Source organism: Aspergillus tubingensis (genome assembly GCF_013340325.1).
Source record: "Aspergillus tubingensis WU-2223L DNA, scaffold_6, whole genome shotgun sequence".
In the NCBI taxonomy this organism is placed as follows: Eukaryota; Fungi; Ascomycota; class Eurotiomycetes; order Eurotiales; family Aspergillaceae; genus Aspergillus; species Aspergillus tubingensis.
Genome location: NW_023336280.1, coordinates 3,020,455 through 3,032,999, shown reverse-complemented (window position 1 = coordinate 3,032,999; position 12,545 = coordinate 3,020,455). Strand labels below are relative to the sequence as shown.

Here is a 12,545-nt window from a genome sequence, read left to right as displayed (position 1 = left end):
TGTCTTTGCTTTTCCTGCTACTCTTCAGCCGTTGCTTACAAGGATCTCCATCGAGTCCTGCTACTTTGATTCTTTTGCACCCTTTCTGCATCGCACTGTGCAATTCCACCCCTGAAATTTACCCCACCATGGCCCCTCCAAAGGTCTTCTCTATCGAGGGCAAAGGCCTCAAGCTCGATTCCGCTGAGGATATCGAGACTCACATCAAGCCTCTCCTCGAAGCTACCGACTACACTGAGATCCGCTTCGGAGGAAACACTCTGGGTGTTCCTGCTTGCGAGCGTCTCGCCGCTGTGCTTTCTACGCAAAAGAGCCTCGAAGTGGCTGAACTTGCCGACATCTTCACCTCTCGTCTGCTGAGCGAAATCCCCGACGCTCTGACCTTCCTCCTTAATGCACTTCTCGAAATCACCACCCTCCACACCGTCAACCTCTCCGATAATGCCTTCGGCGCCAACACCCAGAAGCCCCTCGTCGACTTCCTTGCTCGCCACACCCCGCTCCGCCACCTGATCCTCAACAACAACGGCATGGGCCCCGAGGCGGGTTCGAACATCGCGAAGGCGCTTACAGAGCTGGCTCAGCGCAAGGAGGAGGCCCGTAAGGAGGGCAAGGAGGTGCCTCTTCTCGAGAGCATCGTCTGCGGTCGCAATCGCTTGGAGAACGGCAGTATGGCGGCTTGGGCACGTGCCTACGAGGTTCACGCTGCCGGCATGCGCTCCGTCAAGATGACACAGAACGGTATCCGTCAGGAGGGTATCTCGATGCTGCTGAAGGATGGTCTTCGCCACTGCTCTGCTCTGGAGGTTCTCGACTTGCAGGACAACACTTTCACCATCATGGGCTCCACCGCTCTTGCTGGTGTGGTTTCCAGCTGGCCCTCTCTCCGTGAGCTGGGTGTCAGCGACTGCTTGCTGTCCGGCCGTGGTGGCGTCAAGGTCGCTCAGGCTCTGGCTGAGGCCAAGAACCAGAAGGTCCAGACGCTGCGTCTGCAGTACAACGAGATCACCGCCGAGGGTGTCAAGCAGTTCCTGCACGCCACCAAGACCGCTCTTCCTGCCCTGCGTCGTATTGAGCTGAACGGTAACATTTTCAACGAGGATGACAACAACGTGACGGAACTGCGCGAGATCCTGGAGGCCCGTCAGGAGGAGCACGGCCAGGACGATGATCCGGAGGACATGTGGGGTGTCGACGAGCTGGACGAACTTGAGGAGGAGGAGAGCGAGGAAGAGGAGGAAGAAGAGGAGGAGGAGGAGGAAGAGGAAGAGAAGGCCGAGAAGCTTGTCAAGGACGACGAGGCGGCCGAGAACGAAAAGGTTTCCCAGAAGAAGGACGACGATGTCGACAAGCTTGCCGACGTGTTGGGCAAGACCGGTCTGTAGACGCGTCGGGGCTTTTTGGTCACATTTTTACCTCGCCCATCCCCTATTCCCATTTTGTCGCCTCGGTGCAACGGCAGTGACTTCTCGCGTGGCAAGAGCTGGATGCATGGTCGTCTAAACGTGTCAGGCCCAGACTGACCGCGTCCGGTCTGCATGTGGCCGGCAGAAGAAGTTTGGAGACGAGATTCCTAATCCAGCCAGAGCACGCGCCTGGTGAAACTGGCTGTTATCTGCCGGGAGGTGTCCTCGCCCCTTGGATAGAAGCAGTGCTTTACTTTGAGCTTTGATGTTGCCCTATCAGCGATATGCGTTGAGGGTTAGACGTAGACACGAGCCTTGCCCTTTGCTGATCACAACATGTTACTGCCCGTGATGTATATAACGTTTAAACGAATGATGTGCATAGCTATGATGAGTTGCAGAGTACGGAGTAGAGTGGGAGTAGAAGAGTCGGTGTAAGTCAAGCCGTGCCACACCACACTAGCACAGTAATGGACTTGGCTATCTTAGTCGTTCTAGAAGTATCTATCGCTATCTGTATCTTTGGATGTATAGTGATCAGATATATTGATATCCACTGATTCATTCAGATTGCATCTGGCGATACTCTCAGGGCAGCCTAAGGCACCAAAGCGTCACCCGCACGTCACCTGAGATGAGATGAGCCTCCAACAATCATCCACCTTTACAGCTTACTGTAATCTTTGTCTTCTAGTTATGCTACATACATTACCTCGAGCAGAAGCCCGACTAGTATACCCAATTCAATTGGATTCCTACTAACCACACTCCCCTCCCCTCCCCTCTCCCACCATACACCAACTCCATCTTCCCACATCCCGCTCAAACCCAACACATTCAATCATTTCACCTAAACCACCCCCATAAATAACATCCAAACAAACCCAAAGCAAGATGACCGCCTCCTCCCTCGTAGCCCTCGACTCCCTCGAAGCCACCATCCTCATCGACAATGACCTGGACCCCATGTCCCCCATCCCGCCAGACACAGTAGAAGTGACTGGTCTAATGCGCACGCTAGCAACATCCTCTCCGCACGAAATCCACGACCGGGGCGATGCGCATAAGGAGCTTCAAATGGAGGATATATGCTGCTCTGCGCATGGACTGTCGATTCTTGTGGTACGTCCCATCCTCCTTTCTCCCCTAAAATCTTATAATGAGACGAAAGCTAAGAAGAAGCCAGACCGCAACAAAAGACAACAAACAGCACACGATCCTCTTCGACGCCGGACCTGAAGGCGACGCCTGGGAGAGGAATGTGAAGCGGCTACGGCCGGATTTGGCGGACGTGGAGGTCGTGCAGTTGTCGCATTGGCATCGCGATCATTCTGGTACGTTATTACTTCCTCCATTGAGGTAAAGGGTGGTGTGTGCTAAAGGTGGTATAGGTGGTCTTCAACGAGCCATTGAGATGATTACAGATGCTAAGAAGAAGAAAGCCGGTGGGAAAGCCTCTGCGACGGTTGTTGATCTTCACCCCGATCGACCGGATTACAGAGGCATGGCTATCGGCCAGAATATCATCTCGCTGCAGGCTGATCCTACTTTTGAGGAGTTAGAAGCTGCCGGTGGTGTAGTACAGAAACATGCTGATGCACATACGGTTCTCGATGACTTCTTCTTCATCTCGGGTGAGATTCCTCGACGGACGGGGTATGAGCATGGGTTGAAGGGGGGGATGAGGTATGATGCGGAAGAGAAGGATTGGTTCTCGGATGAGGGGATTGCGGATGAGAGGTTTTTGATGTGTAGGCTTAAGGGTATGTCAGATCCTTTTATTCGTTGTGCTTAAGGTAACTCTGACTGGTTTATTCAGACAAAGGCATCGTCATGTTCACGGCGTGCAGTCATGCCGGGGTGGTTAATTGCGCACAGCATGCGGTGGATTCGCTAGATGGTGAGGTTCCACTACATGCTATCGTGGGAGGATTTCATCTTGCTACTAGTGAGGCGTCGCAGTTGGAGAGTACCGTTAGGGATCTGAAGAAGTTAGATCCTGCGGTTATTCTTCCTGGGCATTGCTCGGGGTGGAGGGCTAAGTTTGCCATTGAGAGGAGTATGCCGGGGGCGATGGTGCCTTGTTCGGTGGGGATGAAGATTAAATTCTAGGTAACTTACAGTTTCGCTGGGTTTATTGTCATGATGAATGTTGTTCTTGGGAAGATGCTAGTCTAGCCTAGGTCTATCCAAGACATCTCCAGCAGCAATGTTCAATCGAACAGTCATGCCATGGTGATGACTTATGTGACTACAAGAACATCTGGGGGTCATTGTATGCTCATCGACCTGGTTAGACCACCAGGCCGAGCTTGGAAGAGCATAATGGCGGCAGTCGTGCTACAATGTCAGTGACATACGCCTGTTCTCATGGAGGTTCGATATAAAACCACAGATTCCCACCGTGTTCGATTGAATGTCTGTCTCGGATGTTATCGCGAACAGAATGATATCTCTCGCACAAGATCCAAGGACTGCACCCTTCCGTTTGGGGGGATAACAATGGGCATCCCAGTGACACCGTTGCATCGGCAGTCTTGGTATAGAACTGGGATCACAGTGCACATACTGGCGCGAGAGAGGAGTATCGAGGTATATATATATATATATATATATATATGTGAACTACAATTGCTTGAACATATGAACTCAGATAAATATATCGGCTCTGCTTTGAAGTTGAGTCCGTCTGGATGGATGTTGGGATTGTATATATATAATTGCACAGTTAGACTCAATATATATCTACTACACAACTACAACAACTCATAGAATCACCATTTTTCAACAAACAACACACCACCGTAAACCTTCATCACACCTACAACTGCAACTCACACAACCAACCCAATTCCTCCATTCCACCGACCCGAACACCACCATCTGACCCATCCATCCATCCACCGCTCACCGACTGCAGCACGTATGATGATAGCACAACATGACAGCACCACCCTTCAAGCACGCCAAAACTCAAAACAAAAGCTAAGTACGAGCCCAGCAATCCAGACCGGCACGACCCAAGGGACCAGAAGCAGGCTAGAATGGCTAGAAAGCAGCAGCATCACCCATCACTACGGCGTACATGCATACATACATACTGCAATGCACATTCCATACCGCCAAGATTCCATCTATGGGTTTATATCTACGGATAGTAAATTGGAAGGGTTGTAACGTCATGCAATGCAGGAAGGAAAATATTGTAAGAGGTTGGGTAGGTAGGGTTATTGTGCATATACTTTCTATCTACTGTACATGAAGATGAGGAGAGGTGGTATGCAGAGGAAGGGAATAGAGTTAGAGTTTGTATGTTACTTAGTTGGTTGGATTCGTGGTGGGAGGTGATTCGCTTGTATACTGACTTACTCTTCTAATCTCTTGGTACTTCTGAGATATGTCTGTTTGTCTCTGGAGGTAGAGATGAATGAATGAGTGAGGTTGGGGTATAGGCGCAGCAGCTGTATGTATGTGTGAGGGTATGTAGGAGGGAAATTAACATGTCGTGTAACGCCATCCATCCATTTACTATCAGTAGTACTGTAAGTATTCTATTCCATCCCATTCTTACCATACATACATACAAACATACTATACACATGCATCTACCCAGATTTCTCATGCTGTATGACGTATCCCTACAGAGCACAGCATGAAAGTGATGACGACCACTTACTATACCCTGCCAAGTATTCGATTCAATTCTCTAAGTAATTCCTCGTTAATCACTTCGTAGTTGATTTACTCTTTTTTACCATTTATGTAGATGCCTATAAACAACCCATCCATCAAACTCTATATTAAGTATATACTGTAGCCTACTAGTACTATACTAGTATCATCATCTGATCAACCCTGCAGAAAGTTAACAACTACTACACTTCTCACTGTTGATCACCCGCGACTCAAACTTCAGGCTGTGCTGGGCTGGGCTGTGCTATGCTGTGCTGTGATTGATGATGATGATGATCCCGTCCTTCCCCCTCTCCGCTGGCTGCATTACACTCTACAAGGGAGGAGAGGGGCGGTGCAGGAGGCAGCACATACGCCCCCTTTGCCAAGAACAATAAAAGGGAGGAATGCACGGCAGGGCTTGGCGGGGAGATAAGAGGGGGGGAGAAGAAAGGGGTAACTTTGTTTGTTTGTTTGGTATGGAGATTATGGAGGATGAACAGATGGGGTTGGGGTTGAGTTAGTTAATTTACTTATGGTGTTGGTGGTGGTGATATGGGGTATGGGGTAGAAACTGGGTTGATGAACTGGTGGGAATATACATTAATTATTCTTGTATGATAGTATGCTAGTATGTGGATGGCAGGTTCTTTGTTGTATGGAATACAATCCTAGACAAAGAGATTCTTACTGTGTCTTTCTCTACTATTCTTGCTTTCTCTACTGTAAGCGAAACACGAAGTACTCCGTAAACGACATGCTGTAGTAACAATCCCGCCAAGCTGCATCACCCGTCATCACCACCACCACCTTCATAAACGTCAACACTACACCCAGACAAGTAACTCGTTGCACTGATAACAACAACCACCCAAAATCAAGTCATTTCATTACACTCTATAATTAGTAGTAAACTACAGACACTGCCTCGCTATCAACCGTGCACATCCCACCCTGGCAATTAATTATTCGCACATCAAAAAAGGGATGGATGATAGACAAAACCGCCAAGAAAAAGCCTTGCTGAAGACTGCACATCTCCCGCTTGGCGCAAAACAATCTGCATAACTATTGGCTTGGAAAGGGGGTAAACCTACTACTACTTACTACTACTGTAAGAGGGAGAGTCACGTTTTCGAGGGGCGGGTTAAGTTACTTATCTGTTTTTTGCTTTTTTATTTCTTTAATTTTGCTTGGCTGTATGGAGTATTATTCGTGTGATAGTATATCTTGAGTTGTTCGGTTACTAGTAGAACGTAGTATCTCAATTTGAATATTCATTATACTTTCTACAATTTCCTAATTTACAGCAATGATTTCTCGCTTACAGTAGATGCCATCTTGGCAAATGTAGATAGCCAGGGCAAGAAAGGCAGCCAGCCAGTCAGCCCCCTGATGAACTGTCGATCTGATATCATCTTTCCACATCAGCATCACCATCACATCAGGGATACGGATTATCCTGACGGGGATACTTCACTCGGCAAATACTTCCTCAAGTTAACCTTATTTTATTATTATTATCACTTAAGTTCAGGAAAACTCTATCCATCCTGCCAAGTAGTAACTACTGTCTCACGACTTTGTCCGTCGGACCATCATACGAAACGGAGTCGGAGTATATTAGGATATCACATCAGACATACTTACTCCGTAGTCACGGACCAGAGTGGTAGTAAGTGTCTATCTGACATCATATGCAGGCATACATAGTTAGTTAGTTGTCTACCTACCTAATTGATCGATTCTTCACGCATCTAGAAAACGGATAGTTATATCCGTAAAAACTCAAACACCACCGATCTACATCATTATTATCCTTCCTCCCCTTTTAGATGATATGATACAATAACTTCCCTTAATGTACGTATGTATAATCTCCGTCTATAATTTATCCATGTGGCTACTGCAGATTCGTCTGTCTGTTCGATTAACCTGCCCCTTCTGGATATATATGGGTGGATGTGGGTGTATCAGACAATGATCCGATAATTAAACTTCATGTAAAACATGGCATGTGAGTCGAGCGGTGGGATGATGGAGATGAGACAAGACAAGACAGATACTAGAATAGTCGGTCAGATCATCGATAACTTATTCTTCCTTGGGTATGATGTTGATCGATGGTACCTACTTCTGATTGATGCAAGAAGGGGTACCTACATATGTATTGGATAGAGGATGTAGGCACGGGATATATACTGAAACAGGGTGATGAGAATCAGGGTTGGAGCAGAGACTGCTGCTGCAGTGTGCTGCAGAGAGACTTGAATGGTTGTTTTGTCTTGGATATACTACACTTACTATCCGTACTACTGTCTACTAAGATACTTCTGTAGAATGAATATAGTATCAAATGTATATCGCGTGGTGACCAAACTTGCACAAAAGTACTCAATACATATATAGTAAACACCCAGGTACGGAGTAAGTACTTAATTAGACATAATAATCCATGCTGGTGATCCCTTGGCATCGATCCCAACACACTCAAAGCCATAGTCTACTACGAGATACTACTACGTCTGGCAACAAAGTTAAAACGTGTATCAGACAAACTACCACACCCAATAGACATGAGACATCACCACTACTACAGTACTACGTATCCCTACCCAACCCTCCCTCCCTCAATCAGACACGTCTGGCAGATTTATTCCCTCACTTCAGCCTTACATCCATCGCTTCACACACCCGACACTCTATTCCGGAAAAATTCTTCACACCCAACATTGAACAAGAACATTCGGTCCAGTACCACGGTTCATACCCGACAACATCCAACCATGGAAAAGGAGACAACAGACTGGGGGGAGAGGGATAAAGTAAAACGCCCTGAATGGATGGATAGTATGAACGGGCGAATGTATGATTGGAGGGAAGGGGGGGTAAACCAAACTCTGGTGTCTTTGTCTTGTCTCCAAAACGGCGCGCCCGTGCCGATTCCCGTGTCGCGTAGTTAGCCCAGACCCGTTAGCAGTTAGTTACCACCCAGTAAAATAGTAGTAGTAGAACTTCGGCGACCCTGACTACTGAGTGGGAAGGCCCGAATATGCCGAGGAGAAAGGCCGACAAGGCAAGACATGGGCATTTGCTCATACGCGCCGAAGTTGAGTGAGGGATAATGGTGATTCCACCACCCACTCAATCTCATCAATTCACGCACTCATTTGGGGCTAGACTTACTTGGGGAGTTGTGTGCGTGCGTGAGCGCATTTGCAGCGCAAATGGCGTCCCACCATCACCCCAGGGTGGGCTTGTCAGCCCGGCAGTCACTTAAGTAACTAATCTATTTTGTCTGGTGGGAGAGCTGCACGAGGAGGGGTAGCTAGTTAGTTACTTAGCTAGTAAGCTATTTGACACAGATAAGCTGGCTGGTTGTTGCGTTGCGAGTTCGGTATCCCTCCATCTTGTCCTGCCGATATCCGTTCCAGACCCGGTCGTTTTGGACTGTCCCATGTCTACTACTGATTGACTAACTATTGGGTTCTCGCTTCCACCAGGGTGTTACTCCCTATCGGTAGCTAATTGTCCATGATGCAGTAGTTGTCACCGGTCGGCCCATGATAAGCAAGGAGCGACCTGAAGCATCTATTGCTATCGATCCGGCTTGCCGCGCTTCTTTGCTATCTAACTAGTCCATCTAGACTGGATATCTAGCTATGTCCGGAAAATAGCTCTCTGCATCGAAACTCTGCAGTCTAATTCTAGTTCTAACCAATTTCGCCGACCGTAGCTTACTTCCAAGACTGGCCAACAGCAAGTCGCCCAGGTACGGACGGGCAATAATTCCCCGAGTCGGGGAGGGCTCGGGCTAAACCCGATCCAAGCATACGCACAGCAGCCCGGAAGAATAACCAAGCGGCAATTGCACTGCTACAAAGCTACCAAATTAACTAACCGATTTATCGGATTCTGCTGGTCACTGGGCAGAAGCAGTTCTGCAAAGCACGGCGCGTCATCAATAGATGGTGGGTTGGCTGCCACGGTGGCACGCTGGGGCGCGCGCGCGTGCGGGTGCGGAATGGAAATGAGGTTAGAAAATCTCTCATACAAGCCAGCAAGTCTTCTCCGGAGGTGTCAAAAAGGTAAGGACGATAAAGCTCCTGCAGTAGCTCTTTAGTGGTTGTCGTCAGAGCGTTGGAGCTCGGCGAGGTTTGAGAAACGTACGCAGCCCAGCTAGCTGCTTTGTAGCTAGACTGGTATCGAGCTACTGAGGGTAATTGGAGCGGGCTAAAATTGCGCTGCTGCTGCTAATATCCAGCATCTGTTGCTGCTGGGGACGACGGCTGGCCCGTTGACGAATGACGATGGCGCATCCTCGTACTCGATTGGGATCTCCGATGAACAGTCGGAGCTTCCTCCCGCCCGTGGGGGCAGGTACATACGTGTAGCTGTGAGTAGTCAATGGTCAAGGACTGTCCCCTCCCACTAAGTAACTGATTAGTCGTCATCATCGTACTGCCAATGCTGCAATAGCAATAGTATCCTCGATAGTATGATACTTTGCAGGAGGATAGTACTATCTATCGAACACAACACTTTCTTGGTGCTCTTGGCAATAGTGCTGGCAGCACGAGCATCTCCATTTGCAAAGGCGTTGTGCGATCGATTGTCCGCTACTGCAGCAAGTACCTCGACCGCGGAGGTCCGATGCGCGACTGGGATGTTGGATGGAGGAGGGTGCTACTGCTGCTATCCTTGAACCTCGGGTGAACGAGGGCAGACCAGGGCCGACAGAAAATCCCTCACCAGGATCCTCGATGAGACAGCTTGGCACGGGCGATCGCCCGGTGGGGGGAAGGAAAGAGGAAAGGCAGTCTCGCGGCGAGTTGGGACCGCGATTGGTATCATTATTGGGGGCCGCTAACTGTATTCGCAATTAACGTCGGTGAAGTGGGAGGAATTGGCCCCGTTACCGCGCTGAGTCGATGGAGTGACCAACTGACTAGCCGTCTAGTCTTGGTCACTACTGTAGGTACCAGAAAGCCAAGAACGAGCCTAGCGGTATCTAGTGGGCGCTCCACGGACGCCCGTGGTCGTGATCGCATTTTCGAGGTCATTTGTTCGTGCTGCTGCTTTCTTTATGCACCGACTGACGGAACAATTGCCATTGTGCCGAAACCTGTATTACCTAAGGTCGTATCTCTACCTGCAAGTAGTCTAGTAGGTGATGAAGATAGAATATAGTAAAGATTACGAGGTGTAAGCCATGACTCTTGTCATACGCGCCAACACGCGCCGTCATCGTGCGGATAATTGTCTCACCCCCGTCATCTATACACGGCTCGTACGAGAGGGTCGGCCGAAACTGGTTTAGCATCCTTACGGGTAGCCGACCTTATCCCGAAGGGGAATTTCGTTGCCCCCATCCATTAGCCAACACACTGGCCTGACTGACTACTGACTGTGCTTTTGCGAGTCCCTCAAAGAGAAAGCCACCAAAAGTCGCATTAATTATTGGCAAATTGCCCCAGAGGCCAAAATCAATAATAAGGACAATCCCACCAACACTATGACTTTACCCGATTTCCCTATCGGACTGCCGATTATGACGTAGCACCCACTCCCCCCATCTCCCCGGTGGCCATGACCCCTCGACAAATCCCAATTCAGTGGCCAACAAACTCCCCTGCTGCCGACATCCGATGTGCCATGTCAGCCCCAGAAAATTTCTCTGATCTCGAACCCTCACCTAAAAATTTCGGAGCGGCAAAACCAAGAACAATCGTCTGGACAAGGAAATGCAGCTAACTGGCTCCAAGGGCCCCAGTCGAAGCCTTCTAGAAAACGTCGAGAACGGCGAATCTGCGGGTTCGATGCGGTCAGAAGGTCCTTGTTGCCCCTCACTTTTTTGGGGCCTTGCATTCGGCTGGTCCGGTGGCGACCAGTCAGTCGAGTCCTAAGTCAGTCCTTCCCGACTGAGTATGGCGCTACTACTACTACTACTGTGGACAAATCTTGGGCCCCTCCTCCAACAATCAATCAATCAATTGCCCTGATAAGCCCCATTACTAAGGTATTTTAGTCCGCGCTCGGGGAAGTGCGGGCTAGTCACTTAGTCTAACCCGTAGTGGGAGTTAGCCTCTTACTATCTACTCCGTACTCCGGTCTACTACTCCGGACTTTGGCAGTGGCGCGCCCGCACGGAATAGCCTCACTTTTTTCCAATCTGTATGGATTATGGCTCCATTGCGGGATATAATATCATGCACTATTGTGTGGTCATCCATCACTATGAGGCGAACTTGTGACTGATTGATTTCTCCATATTTTCCTTTGTTCAGTCATGATGGACGACGCGGGGAGGGTCTCGGTCTCGGTCTCGGTCTTGGTCTTTCAGCCCACACCGGCAATACCGATGACTGACCTTCTTTGACCGTTCTCGAAACCCTTTTTTTGTTGTTTCTTTGGTTGCGATCATGCAGAATGCTTGCTTGCTGCTGGGTTGGCATCCCTCACGTGTCCCCTGTCTCCATGCATTGTTATGTAGGGCTCCACGTCCGGAGTAAGTAGGTACGGTACGTAGGTACGTAGCTCGATTCACCTTCCCGAAGGGAAAGTCAGTCAATATCAGTATGGGTAGTTTAGTATCATCTAAGTAAATTAACTAGACGACGACGACGATGACGGACAACGCCATATCTCATTTCAGCCCAGCTGTCAGAGAACGGTTTCAACGAACAAAACAAAGATACCCTAATTAACTATGGAGAGCAAGAACCAAATAACCTCAAACCCTGATACACAAAGGTCCCAAGCAATAAGAAAGAAACTCGAAACAACCCCAAACCCAAATAACGACAACGAAACGACCATCACCACGACCAACGAACCAAGAGCGATTACCATCACCTCCCATCCTATGGTTCAGGGACAGACAGACAGACAGACGACAAGCGACAGCAGCCAGAACTGACATCCCGACGGAAAAACCTCACTCACCTCAACCCGTTCCACGGTTTGCGTATGTGGGGAGCCTTTTTTGCAACACACACTTAGTAGAGTTAGTTACACTTCGGGAAGTGAATTAGTTTGGTAAAGGTAAAGGTACTTTCCCGACTAGGCGAGGTACCAGGTACTAGTGCGGTTTTAAAAACACGAAATGGGGGGACGCACAACAGGTCTCTTATTTCCACGCGCCCGCCCATACCACTCCGGTGAGTGGGTGTGTGCTCCACTTCGGCTAAGAAGGTAAGTAATCCTGGATTGGGACTAGTGTGACGGAGAATCCAGGTACTGGGTTTGCGGGTTTTTGGAACTCTGATTTATCCACTTTGGGGTTTTTTTATCTAAAAGTATCTCATCTCTGTATCTAGTTAGCTACAGTTAAGTTATATTCGTGGGATTATTATTATTATTTACTCTCCAAGTAATCTATCTATCTAACTAGTCTAACTGTGTTAGAGCAATGGAGAAATGAGTTTGGTTTAGTGTGCTCCACGATAGCTACCTCTCACTGACTAA

General features: G+C 48.7%; 2 protein-coding genes across 2 annotated transcripts; both read left to right on the top strand.

The window, feature by feature from the left end:
- Positions 1-128: 128 nt before the first annotated feature.
- On the top strand, positions 129-1,385 carry AtWU_04763 (GTPase-activating protein RNA1; the record flags this gene model as incomplete). The annotated part of the gene is made up of 1 exon (XM_035499874.1): positions 129-1,385. The coding sequence occupies one exon, from the start codon at positions 129-131 to the stop codon at positions 1,383-1,385; it is 1,257 nt and encodes a 418-aa protein (XP_035355767.1).
- A 915-nt stretch (positions 1,386-2,300) lies between these two features.
- Positions 2,301-3,518, top strand: AtWU_04762 (MBL fold metallo-hydrolase; the record flags this gene model as incomplete). The annotated part of the gene is made up of 4 exons (XM_035499873.1): positions 2,301-2,528; positions 2,593-2,740; positions 2,798-3,169; positions 3,226-3,518. 4 exons carry the CDS (start codon positions 2,301-2,303, stop codon positions 3,516-3,518), a joined length of 1,041 nt encoding a protein of 346 aa, XP_035355766.1.
- Between the last annotated feature and the right edge of the window lie 9,027 nt (positions 3,519-12,545).